The sequence below is a fragment of the Mesoplodon densirostris genome, chromosome 8, assembly GCF_025265405.1.
Source record: "Mesoplodon densirostris isolate mMesDen1 chromosome 8, mMesDen1 primary haplotype, whole genome shotgun sequence".
NCBI classification, from domain to species: Eukaryota; Metazoa; Chordata; class Mammalia; order Artiodactyla; family Ziphiidae; genus Mesoplodon; species Mesoplodon densirostris.
In genome coordinates this window covers 41,472,639-41,486,488 of record NC_082668.1, presented here as the reverse complement: position 1 = coordinate 41,486,488, position 13,850 = coordinate 41,472,639, and the positions used below count along the sequence as shown (strand labels likewise).

Below are 13,850 nucleotides of genomic sequence, written 5' to 3'. Positions count from 1 at the left end.
TTACCTTGCTCCTTCATCTGCTGTGTATTTCTCTGTCTTCTCATTTTGCTTAACTTACTCTGTTTGGGGTCTCCTTTTGGCAGGCTGCAGGTTCGTAGTTCCCGTTGTGTTTGGTGTTGGCCCCCAGTGGGTAAGGTTGGTTTAGTGGGTTATGTAGGCTTCCTGGTGGAGGGGACTGATGCCTGTGTTCTGGTGGATGAGGCTGGATCTTGTCTTTCTGGTGGGCAGAACTGCGTCTGGTGGTGTGTTTTGGGGTGTCTGTGAACTTATTATGATTTTAGGCAGCCTGTCTGCTAATGGGCAGGGTTGTGTTCTTGTCTTGCTAGTTGTTTGTCATAGGAGGTCAAGCACTGTAGCTTGCTGGTCGTTGAGTGGAGCTGGGTCTTAGCATTGAGATGGAGATCTCTGGGAGATCTTGTGCCATTTGATATTATGTGGGGTTGGGAGGTTTCTGGTGGACCAGTGTCCTGAACTCGGCTCTCCCATCTCAGAGGCTCAGGCCTGACACCCAGCAAGAGCACCAAGACCCTGTCAGCCACCTGGCTCAGAAGAAAAGGGAGAAAATAAACAAGCAAATAAATAAATAACAAAGTTATTAAAAGAAAAAAATTTTTTAAATATATTTAAAAATTTAAAAAGTAAAAATAAAAAGAGGAAGGAAAGAGAGAACAACGAAATCAAAAAACAAATTCACCAATGATAACAAGCGCTAAAAAGTATACTAAAAAAAAAAATCGGACAGACAGAACCCTAGGACAAATGGTAAAAGCAAATCTATACAGACAAAATTACACAAAGAAGCATGCACATACACACAAAAGGAGAAAAAGGAAAAAAATATATATATATAATATAAAAAAAGAGGAGAGCATCTAAGTCAATAAAGAAATCTACCAGTGATAATAAGCTCTAAATACTAACCTAGGATAAACATAGCACCAGAAATAAATTAGATGCAGAAAGCAAACCCCAAGTCTACAGTTGCTCCCAAAGTCCACCTCCTCAATTTTGGGATGATTCGTTGTCTCTTCAGGTATTCCACAGTTGCAGGGTCCATCAGTTTGATTGTGGAGATCTAATCCTCTGCTCCTGAGGCTCCATGGAGAGTTTTCCCTTTCTCTTCTTTGTTCACACAACTCCTGGGCTTCAGCTTTGGATCTGGCCTTGCCTCTGCATGTATGTCGCCTGAGGGCGTCTCTTCCAGGCCCAGACAGGATGGAGTTAAAGGAGCAGCTGATTAGGGGACTCTGGCTCACTCAGGCCAGTGGGTGGGAGGGGTACGGAATTTGGGGCGAGCCTGTGGTGGCAGAGCCCGGCGTGACGTTGTAACAGCCTGAAGCATGATATGTGTTCTCCTGGGGAAGTTGTTCCTGGATCACGGGACCCTGGGAGTGGCTGGCTGCACAGGCTCCCGGGAGGGGAGGTGTGGATAGTGACCTGTGCTTGCACACAGGCTTCTTGGTGGCTGCAGTAGCAGCCTTAGCGTTTCATGCCTGTCTCTGGTGTCTGCGCTGATAGCCACAGCTCGAGCCCGTCTCTGGAGCTCTTTTGGGCGGTGCTCTGAATCCCCTCTCCTCGTGCACCCTGAAACTGTTCTCTTGCCTCTTAGGCAGTTCCAGACATTTTCCTGGACTCCCTCCCAGCTACCTGTGGTGCACTAGTCCCCTTCAGTCTGTGTTCACGCAGCCAACCTCAGTCCTCTCCCTGAGATCTGACCTCTGAAGCCCGAGCCTCAACTCCCAGCCACCACCTGTCCTGGCAGGTGAGCAGAGAAGCCTCTCAGCCTGGTGAGTGCTGGTCAGCACTGATCCTCTGTGTGGGAATCTGTCCGCTTTGCCCTCTGCACCCCTATTGCTGTGCTCTCCTCCGTGACTCCAAAGCTTCCCCCCGACCCACCCACCGTCTCCACCAGTGACGGGCCTTCTTTGTGTGTGGAAGCTTTTCCTCCTCCACAGCTCCCTCCCAGAGGCGCAGGTCCTGTCCCTATTCTTTCGTCTGTTTTTTCTTTTTCCTTTTGCACTACCCAGGTATGTGGGGAATTTCTTGCCTTTTGGGAAGTCTGAGGTCTTCTGCCAGGTTCCATAGGTGTTCTGTAGGAAATGTTCCACATGTAGATGTATTTTTGATGTATTTGTGGGGAGGAAGGTGATCTCCACATCTTACTCCTCTGCCATCTTAAAGCTGTCCCTCTAATTTCTTTCTTTTACATGTAGCTGTCCAGTTTTCCCAGTACCACTTATTGAAGAGGCTGTCTTTTCTCCATTGCATGTTTTTGCCTTCTTTGTCGTAAATTAGGTGCCCATATGTGTGTGGGTATATCTCTGGGCATTCTGTCCTGTACCATTGATCTATATTTCTGTTTTTGTGCCAGTACCATACTGTCTTGATTACTGTAGCTTTATGGTATAGTTTGAAGTTGGGTAGCCTGATTCCTCCATTTTTCTTTCTCAAGATTGCTTTGGCTATTTGGAGTCTATTGTGTTTCCATATGAATTGTAAAATTTTTTGATCTAATTCTGTGAAGAATACCATTGGTAGTTTGATAGGGATTGCATTGAATCTGTAGATTGTTTTGGGTAGTATAGTCATTTTCATAATGATTTTTCCAATCCAAGAACATGGTATATTTCTCCATCTGTTTTTGTCATCTTTGATTTCTTTCATGAGTGTTCTATAGTTTTCTGAGTACAGGTCTTTTACCTCCTTAGGCAGGTTTATTCCTAGGTATTTTATTCTTTTTGTTGCAGTGGTAAATGGGAATGTTTCCTTAATTTCTCTTTCTGATTTTTCATTGTTAGTGTATAGGAATGTCAGATTTCTTTGCATTAATTTTGGATCCTGCAACCTTACCAAATGCATTGATTAGTTCTAGTAGTTTTCTGGTGGCATCTTTAGGATTTTCTATGTATAGTATCATGTCATTGGCAAATAGTGACAGTTTTACTTTTTCTTTTCCAATTTGTATTCCTTTTATTTCTTTTTTTTCCTCTGATTGCTGTGGCTAGGACTTCCAAAAATATGTTGAATAAGAGTGGTGAGAGTAGACATCCTTGTCTTGTTCCTGATATTAGTGAAAATGCTTTCAGCTTTTCACCATCGAGTATGATGCTTGCTGTGGGTTTGTCATATATGACCTTTATTATGTTAAGGTAGGTTCCCTCTGTGCCCACTTTTTGGAGAGTTTTTATCATAAGTGGGTGTTGAATTTTGTCAAAAGCTTTTTCTGCATCTATTGAGATGATCATATGATTTTTCTCCTTCAGTTTGTTAATATGGATTTTTACATTGATTGATTTGGGTATATTGAAGAATCCTTGCATTCCTGGGATAAATGCCATTTGATCATGGTGTATGATCCTTTAACATGCTGTTGGATTCTGTTTGCTAGTATTTTGTTCAGGATTTTTGCATCTATGTTCATCAATGATATTAGTCTATAATCTTTTTTTGTGATATCTTTTTCTGGTTTTGGTATCAGGGTGATGGTGACTTCATAGAATGAGTTTGGGAGTGTTTCTCCCTCTGCAATTTTTTGGAAGAGTTTGAGAAGGATAGGTCTTAGCTCTTCTCTAAATATTTGATAGAATTCACCTGTGAAGCCATCTGGTCCTGGACTTTTGTTTGCTGGAAGATTTTTAATTATGGTTTCAATTTCATTACTTGTGATAGGTCTGTTGATATTTTCTAATTCATCCTGGTTCAGTCTTGGAAAATTGTACCTTTCCAAGAATTTGTCCATTTTTTCGTGGCTGTCCATTTTATTGGCATATAGTTGTTAGTAGTAGTCTCTTATAATCCTTTGTATTTCTGCAGTGTCAGTTGTGATTTCTCCTTTTTCATTTCTAATCTTGTTGATTTGTGTCCTCTCCCTTTTTCTCTTGATGAGTCTGGCTAAGGGTTTATCAATTTTATCTTCTCAAAGAACCAGCTTTTAGTTTTATTGATCTTTGCTATTGTTTTCTTCATTTCTATTTCATTTATTTCTGCTCTGATCTTTATGATTTCTTTCCTTCTTCTCACTTTGAGTTTTCTTCGTTCTTCTTTCTCTACCTGATTTAAGCGTAGTGTTAGATTGTTTGAGATTTTTCTTGTTTTTTGAGGTGAGATTGAATTGCTATAAACTTCCCTCTTAGAACTGGTTTTGCTGTGTGCCATAGGTTTTTGGTTGTCGTGTTTTTTTTTTTGTTTGTTTGTTTTGTTTTGTTTTGTTTTTTTCTTTTTGCGGTATGTGGGCCTCTCACTGTTGTGGCCTCTCCCGTTGCGGAGCACAGGCTCCGGATGCGCAGGCCCAGAGGCCATGGCTCACGGGCCCAGCCGCTCCGCGGCATATGGGATCCTCCCAGACCGGGGCACGAACCCGTATCCCCTGCATCGGCAGGCGGACTCTTAACCACTGCGCCACCAGGGAGGCCCTGGTTGTCGTGTTTTGATTGTCATTTGTTTCTATGTATTTTTTAATTTCTTCTTTGATTTCTTCAGTGATCTCTTGGTTATTTAGTGATGCACTGTTTGGCCTCCATGTATTTGGTTTTTTTTTTTTTTTTTTTACAGTTTTTTTCCTGTAATTGATTTCTAGTCTCATAGCTTTGTGGTCAGAAAAGATGCTTGTTACGATTTCAATTTTCTTAAATTTTCCAAGGCTTGATTTGTGACCCAAGATGTGATCTATCCTGGAGAATGTTCCATGTGCACTTGAGAAGAAAGTGTATTCTGTCACTTCTGTTCTATAAATATCAATTAGATCTATCTGGTCTGTTATGTCATTTAAAGCTTGTGTTTCCTTATGTATTTTCTGTTTGGGTGTTCTGTCTATTGATGTAAGTGGGTTGTTAAAGTCCCTTACTATTATTGTGTTACTGTCAATTTCTCCTTTGTGGTTGTTAGCATTTGCCTTATATATTGAGGTGCTCCTATGTTGGGTGCATAAACATTTATAATTGTTATATTTTCTTCTTGGATTGATCCTTTGATCATTATGTAGTGTCCCTCCTTATCTCTTGTAACAGTCTTTATTTTAAAGTCTATTTTATCTGATATGACTAGTGCTCCTACAGCTTTCTTTTGATTTCCATGTGCATGGAATATCTTTTTCCATCCCTTCACTTTCAGTCTGTATGTGTCCCTAGGTCTGAAGTGGGTCTCTTGTAGGCAGCATATATATGGGTCTTGTTTTTGTATCCATTCAGCCGGTCTGTGTCTTTTGGTTGGGGCATTTAATCCATTTACACTCAAGGTTATTATTGATATGTATGTTCCTATTACCGTTTTCTGAGTTGTTTTGGGATTGTTTTTGTGGGTCTTTTTCTTCTCTTGTGTTTTCCACCTAGAGAAGTTTCTTCATCATTTGTTGTAAAGCTAGTTTGGTGGTGCTGAATTCTCTTAGCTTTTGCTTGTCTGAAAAGCTTTTGTCTTCTGCATCGAATCTGAATGAGATCCATGCTGGGTGCAGGCCAGAAGGGAGTAGCAGGATATACTTCAAGTGTTGGACTGTTTTTAAGAGGGAAATAAACTTGCTTGTTTCTTAAGCCACCGCCCTTTGTGAGAAGTCTCTTTATAATAGCTGCTTAGTGTATGCTGACAAATGCATACTTCATTTGAGTGATTCTTTGGCACACACCTGTTATATAGCTGCTCTAAACTAAAGTTGCAAAGTTTATGTATGATTTACTTTTAAAAATACTTAACAGAGACTTAATATTACCTTTATGATGTCACTCATGTATTTTTCATTCCTATCGTGTTCTCTTGAATGTAAATGATTAGGTGACTTAAGATATTAGAATCTTTGCAGTAAACAAATTGAGTACTATACACTCAAAAAGTAGACACAAATGACAATTTAAAACTCATAGAGACCACCCACAGTTTTTGTGTTTCATGGAGTCATTCACTTGATGTTGCATGATCAATATATATGTATGTTTTATTTTTACCACTGGTACCTATTCATTCGACAGTGAGATAATGTTCACTGAAGAAATTACAAGACATTTACATATCAAATGAGCACAGCAGCATCCATTCAGAGTATCGCCTTTCACTAGCATCTCCAAGTGGAAAACCAAGGTAATTGTAGGGAGTGTAATGTCCTCTTTCTGCTTAATAGCGATTGTCTTAATTATCTGTTCCCTTTCATCTTCATTAGTGTATAGGTAAAAGTGTATGTTTTAAATGGTGACTTTATGTATGAGACTATTATATAAGAAACTGAAGCATTTAAATTAAAAACAAAATCTCAAACTTAATGTAGCTTTGGGATTAAACATATTTTATAGACTAATTATTTTCTAAAACTCTTAACCCACATAAACCACATGTGATAACTAAACCTAATTCAGGTTATCATAATATTTGATGTAATTAAGTATCATTTGAAATAAATGGGAGTGTTTATATAATTTATTTGTATAGGTAGTGGCTCTCAAACTTTAGCTAGCATCAGACTCACTAGGAAGATTGAATGACATACTGCTGAGCCCTAACCCCAGAGTTCCTGATTTAGTATGTCTGGGTGGGGTGCAAGAATTTACATTTCTAACAAGTTCCCAGGTAACCATGATACTGCTTCTGCTGTTCCTCCAACACATGTTGATTAATCACTGATGGTGGTTAGGTACCAAACTTACAAAAAGTATATACAATACAGATGGCCTCCGATTTACGATGTTTTGACTTTACAGTGGTGCAAAAGCAGTATGCATTCAGTAGAAACCATATGTTTTGAATTTTGATCTTTGTCCAAGCTAGTGATATGCAGTACAGTACACTCTCGTGATGCTGGGCAGTGGCAGCGAGCTGCAGCTCCTAGTCAGCTATGCAATCACAAAGGTAAACCATTCTGTACCCATACAACCTTCTGTTTTTCACTTTTAGTACAGTATTCAATAAATTACATGTGATTATTATTATAAAACAGGCTTTGTGTTAGATGATTTTGCCCACCTGTAGGCTAATTAATGTAAGTGCTCTGAGCACATTTAAGGAAGACTAGGCTAAACTATGCTGTTCAGTGGATTATGTATGTTAAATGCATTTTCAATTTATGATATTTTTCAAGTTAGGATGAGTTGAGACATAATCCCATCATTAAGTCGGGGAAGATCTGTATAACACACACCTGAATCCCATTATGCTGCTTTTACAAATATTAAATGTTTTGTCACATTGCTTCAGATTCCCCTCACTTTTTAGGAGATAAAACACTGCAGATGCAGTTAAATATGCATATTCCCTCTACCATCTGACTCCCCTTCATTTCTTCCTGAAAAGATAACCACTCTCTAGAATGTGATCACCCCCATGGTAAGCTCTTGCTACATGTATGTAGAACCCACATTAAGGTATTTTGCATGTTTTTAATTGTGTATAAATGATATGACATGTACCTTTTTGGAGTTTACTCTTTATGTTTCTAAGAATTGTGTTTGTTGTGTATTTCATAGTCACACATTTATAACTTTCACATAATCTTTAAATACATAAGTATGCCATATTTTTTTAATCCATTCTTCTACTGATGGGCATTTAGGTTTGTGGCAGGCACTAATGGTTATATAATCAACTGCCATTCCTCATTTACCTCCTTTTTGTTTGGTGTTAGTATGCCCTCCATATGCATAGGAAAGGTGGCTTCTTTCCAATCTCAAGAGAATGAATGTTGATTTGTCTAAGCCGATCATGGTAATTTCTTCCTTTACCAGTTTTGTTTTGTGTATGTAGTACAGTCCTGATGAAAGATATGTTAAGCGAAATCTGAGAGGAACTTTCAGGAAAGATTTTTCTCCCTGGATGAAAAGAAAAAGATAAACCTTCCCGCTTTGGATATGGTTGTGCAAGGATGGAGTGGTTGTAGCAACAGCAGTTTCTTGAGATTCTGAGGAGAAATATATGAGGATGAGAGAGTTTGGGTTTTTGCTTGTGTAATTGTCCTGAAACCACCATTTTCCCCAACTTTTTTAATGTGAAATTTTCATCTTTGTTTTAACCACTTTTAGTTGAGTATTCTGTTATTTACAAGATAGTTAACATTAAAAAAAGAAATTCAACAATGCTGCGATAAAGATTCTTGAATTTGTCTCCTGTGCATAGTGTAAAAGTTTCTCTAGGGTAAATAGATAGATAAAAGTGGAATTTTGGGGCTGTGGAGTGTATTCGTATTCAGCTTCAGTAAATGTCAGATTGCTTCCCAAAATGGTTGCACCAGTTTATACTCCCACCAGCAGTGTAAGGTATTTTCTATTTCTTTACATTAGATTTTTGCTTAACACCTGGTATTTTCAGATATTAATTTTTGCCTCTTAATGTCTTGGTGTGTTATCCAGATTATTAGTGATCATGTCACTGCTTAACCATCTGTCCTGTTTATAACCTTTGTATAGTTGTCTATGCAATATTGGAGTTTTTTGTATTTTTATATATATATATGTTTTATATGTTCTGAATACTGATCTTTTATATGCATTGTTTATATATACACATTGCAAATATCTTTTAGTGTATAGCTTGTCATAAACTTTGTTTATTGTGTTCTTTATTGTAGAGTAATTCTTAAAGAATTTAGTATAATTAAATTAATCAAAATTTGCTTTTAAGGTTTGTGCTTTTTGCATCTTATCTAAAATTTAGTTTAATTAAATTATCTAAGATTTCCTTTTAAGGTTTGCTTTTTTTGTCTTTCCTTAGCCTAAAGTCATGATAGTCTCCTATATTTTATTCTAAAAGTTAAGAAGTTTTTACATTGGGTTTTTAATCCTCTTGGAATTGACATTTGTGTGTGGTGTGAGGGAGAACTATTTTTTCACAATCAATATTATTGATTCTTTTTCTGAATTCTGTTCTGTTTCTTTGGTCTATCTGTATGGCCCTCTGCCAGTTCTGTTATTTTAGTTATATAACTTTCTAAAAAGAAGCCTTTATCACCTTGCTAATTTTCTGAACTGTGTTGGTTGTCCTTGGGTTTTTGCTCATCCATATGAATTTTTAGATTAGCTTATGCAGTCTCACCAAAAACAGACAGCTTCCGGGATTTTGATTGACACTGAATTAGATTTGCATATACACTTAGGAAGACTTTATATACCTTATGCCATTTATTCCATCCATGTAGGTGGTGTCTCTCCAGTTTTTGCAAATAATGTCATATACATCTCTCCTTTTAATGGTCTTGTTCTATTTATTTCTAGGAGCCTAATAATTTTTGTTTATAATTACATTTTCTAATTGGTTTTCACTGGAGAAAATTTGATTTTTAAAAACTTTTAATTGAAGTACAGTATGTGTACAGAAAAGTACACAGTATGATAAGTACAATGAATTATCACAAAGTAAACATATTTGTGTAACCATTACTCAAGTAAAGAAAGAACATTACTACAATTTCCAGTCCCAGTTATCACCCTCTACCTTCCCTTGAAAAAATAATCATTGTCGTGGTTTACTTTTGCCATTTTAAATTTTATATAAATAGAATTTTGCCCTATAGTTTATTTAGCATTTATCGTTGCCTCAGTCTCAACTTGTGAGATTCATCTGTGTTAATGTGTGAATCTGTGATTTTATTTTCATTCCTGTGCAGTATTCCATTGTAAAATTATTGTTTTATTTATCCATTCTGTTGATGGACATTTGGCCTTTTTCCTGTTTTGAACTATGATGAATAATAGTTATGTGAACTTTCATGTTCATTCATGTCTTTTTGTGTCTCTGTACCTGTATTTCTGCATATATCCAGGACTAGAATTGCTATGTGAGTGGATATGCTTATGTTCAACTTCTGGCAGATCCTGCCAAACAGTTTTCCATAAGATACCAATCTACAGTCCCACCAGCAGTATATGCAGGTTCCAGTTGATCCATATTCTTGCCTACGTCTTTTATACTTTACTCATTCTGGTGGGTATATAGTGGTATCTACTTGTGATTTTAATTTATAATTCTCTGATGACTATTGAGGTTGAGAATCTTTTCATATGTTTCTTAGTAATTTGGCTATCCTCTTATGAAGTGCCTGTTCAAATTTCCTACCCATTTTTCCATTGAGTTGTCTCATAATTTTCATATTGATTTGTAGAAATTCCTTATATATTCTTGACTGTAACATTGCCATAATTTTCTCCCAATCTGTTGTTGCCTTTTCGTCTCTTAATGATATCTCTTGATGAACAGAAATTTCTTTATTTTAATGTAGCATACTTTATCAGTCTTTCCTTTATAATGCACATTATGTCCTATCTTGAAGGTCTTGAAGCTAGTCTCCCAAATAAATCTTCTAGATCTATACCTTCCAGTATAGTAGCCAGTAGCCACATGTGGCTGTTGAAATGTGGCTAGTCTGAATTAAGATGTCTGTAAGTATAAAATACGTGCCAGATTTCAAAGACATAGTATAAGAAAGAATGTAAAAATGTTCATTAATAATTTTTATACTGATTACATGTTGAAATGATAATATTTTGGATACAGTGGGTTATATAAAATATAGGATGACAATGACTTTGACCTGTTTATTCTAGAAAACTTTAAAATTGCATGAATGACTCATCATATTTCCATATTCTAGAAGCATGCTGTCCAGTAGAACTTTCTGTGATGATTGACATGTTCTTTGTCTACACTGTTCAGTATGGTAGCCATGAGCTACATGTGACTATTGAGCATTTAAAATGTAATTAGGTGACTGAGAAACAGTTGTTGTTTGGGGGGCTTTTCTTTTGGGCCATGCCACGCAGCTTGTGGGTTCTTAGTTCCCCAAACAGGGATTGAACCTGGGCCACCACAGTGAATGCACCAAGTCCTAACCACTGGACTGCCAGGGAACTCCCAAGAAGCTGAATTTTTAATTTAATTGTTAGTTTAAGTTTAAGTAGCTGCACTTGACGAGTGGCTACCATATTGGGCAGCACAGTTTTGGACCCTGTTTTACTTTAAAATTTACTGTTTTAGGTTTACATTTACAATCCATCTATAATTGATGTTTACATATGGTGTGAGGTAGGGGTCAAGTTTAATTTATTTTTCTTCTATATGTAAATCTAGTTGACCAAGCACCAAGGAAAAGAGAATCTTACCTATTTTTAGACTGTTATTTATTTATTTGTTCTTACACCAGATACCCACACTGTCTTTAGTAACTGGTAGATAGAGTGTCTTGTCCATTTTTGGCCCTTTCTGTTTCCATGTAAACATTAAAAATACCTCATCAAGTTTCATAAAATTATTTCTGGGATTTTGATTGGGATTACATTGGATCTATGTCTCATCCAATCTTGAACATGATAAAGCCATCCATTTATTTAGGTCCTTCATTTCTCTCAATAATATGTGATCTTTTTTTATGAAAAGGTCTTGCACATCTTTTGTTAGATTTATTTCTAGTTATTTGCTACTGTAAATGGTAAACTTTTTCTAATTTCATTTTCTAATTATCGCTGGTGTAGAGAAATACAATTGATTTTAGGTTATTATCCTTAAATCCAGCAACTGTGCTGAATTAACTTATTAATTCTTATAGATTCTTTTGGACTTTCTGCATACCCAATCCTGCCATTTGTGAATAATGACAGTTTCATTTCTTTATGATTCTTACATATCTTATCACGCATTTCATCTTACTGCCTTATTGCACTGACTAGGACCTCAAGAACAGAGATGGGTAAACTTTTTTGTAAAGGACCAGATAGGAAGGAAACAACATTTACTGTATAAATGTGTATAGACTATAAAGTATTGTGCTTAAAGGGAGTCAGAGTAGTCTTGCAGGTGAGTTTTAAGCAAATTTGTATTAATTTGAAGGGCTGTACACTATTTTGATAAATTAAAAGGGGCCATTTTTAATAGGAGATTGAAGAAGGAAAGAATGATTCATAGACATGAAAGAAATAGGGTAAAACAATTTGCCTAGTGAATTGGCAACTGCTGGTAAGTTTATGTTTATTTTGAGTGTGCATAAGTAAAAACTAATGCTTGTTTCTCTTTCCCTTTAGGAAAAATAGAAATGAAGGTACATATGCACACAAAATTTTGCCTCATTTGTTTGCTGACATTTATTTTCCATCATTGCAACCATTGCCATGAAGAACATGACCATGGTTCTGAAGAGCATCACAGACACCATCATGGAATGACAGAATCGGAGTCAAGCAAATTTTCAGTGCTGGATGCTGAAAATGAAAAAAAATATTATATTGAAAAACTTTTTGATCGTTATGGTGAAAATGGAAGATTATCCTTTTTTGGTCTGGAGAAACTTTTAACAAACTTGGGCCTTGGAGAGATAAAAGTAGTTGAGATTAATCATGAGGATCTTGGCCACGATCATGTTTCTCACTTAGATATTTTGGCAGTTCAAGAGGGAAAGCATTTTCACTCACATAACCACCAGCATTCCCATAGTCATTTAAATTCAGAAAATCAAACTGTGACCAGTGTATCAACAAAAAGAAGCCATAAGTGTGATCCAGAGAAAGAGACAATTGAAGTGTCTGTCAAATCTGATGATAAACATATGCATGACCATAATCATCGCTTATGTCATCACCATTGTTTGCGTCATCACCTTGATCATAACACTACTCGCCATTTTCCTAATGATTCCATTATTCACAGTGAGCATGGGGAGCCTAGCCATGAACCTTCTATAGAGACCAATAAAACACAGGAACAATCTGAAAGTAAGCTACTGAAAGGAAAGAAGAAGAGAAAAGGGAAGAAAAGTAATGAAAATTCTGAGGTTATTACACCAGGTTTTCCCCCTAACCATGATCAGGGTGAACAGTACGAGCATAATCGGGTCCACAAACCTGATCGTGTACATAACCCAGGTCATTTTCATGTACGTCTTCCAGAACATAATGGTCATGATCCTGGTCATGGACACCAAGATCTTGATCCTGATAATGAAGGTGAACTTCGACATACTAGAAAGCGAGAAGCACCGCATGTTAAAAAAAGTGCAATTTATTCAGCTGCTAGTCACAAAGATCATAATGAAGATGACCGGCAACATGAGGTAAGCAGAACAAGATGGTTGCTCCGTAATTCTCAGATGATTGTGGAGCATTTTTAGGTAAAAAGAGAAGTAACAGAGGAATAGTCAACCATATTCAAACTTATTTCCAGTTACAAAATACATTAAGGAATCAAAATCAGATTAAAGATTTTTATCTGCATTTTCACTTGCATTGTTTGTTCTCAAATTTGGGTTCCTTCAATTCCTAAATGTTTAAAGGTTGTTAGAAAATATATTCCTTATTTTTGTTCCTTATTTTACTCTGTTGCTTAAGACTTGTTTTGACTCCCCAAATTAGTTTACATGTTGTTACTGTTAGCTGGTTTCTAGATATTTGAAAATTGAAGACTTTTTTTTTGTTCAAACTGTTTTCTTGGGAAGTGACTAGACAGTTTTTTTACATAATTGTTAACTTATTAACTATGGAGTGGTTCCCAGTTATTGATCTAGCTACAAGGTCAGGTATTTTGCACATGTGGTAGGTTTGTTTTCTCTGTCACTTTATCATAGGACCTACTTGCTCATATTAGTCTTTTCTTATGCTTTCAACAGATGTACAGTGAATGCAAAAAGATATAATAATGGGAAACTCCAATAGTAATGGGATGGTTTTGTTTTTCTTTTAAATTTTCATGTTCTTTTGAATACTTTCACATTTGATTGGTTCCTTCTTGATTTTTAAAAAAACTATTCACCTTAAAAACATTTTTGTTTCATTAAAAGTTTATCAACACCCTTATGTATTATTATATTTAGCCCTCATTAAAGTTTAAAAAAATTGTTGAATTTGTTTATTGTTCGGATATATAAAAAGCACCATCTAATGTGGAAAATGACCTCAACC

General features: G+C 36.4%; 1 protein-coding gene across 7 annotated transcripts in view; it reads left to right on the top strand.

The window, feature by feature from the left end:
• SLC39A10 (solute carrier family 39 member 10) overlaps window positions 1-13,850 on the top strand; it is a 65,830-nt gene that overhangs the window by 12,826 nt on the left and 39,154 nt on the right. For 3 of the 7 annotated variants that reach the window (XM_060106851.1, XM_060106855.1, XM_060106854.1), the window contains exon 2: window positions 11,982-13,006. In XM_060106851.1, the coding sequence (XP_059962834.1) occupies window positions 11,993-13,006 (1,014 nt within the window). In that variant the 5' untranslated portion in view covers window positions 11,982-11,992. Of the gene's footprint in view, window positions 1-1,609; window positions 1,788-9,730; window positions 9,892-11,981; window positions 13,007-13,850 lie in introns of all 7 variants that reach the window. The other 4 variants (XM_060106849.1, XM_060106848.1, XM_060106852.1 and 1 more) reach the window with 3 other exon arrangements.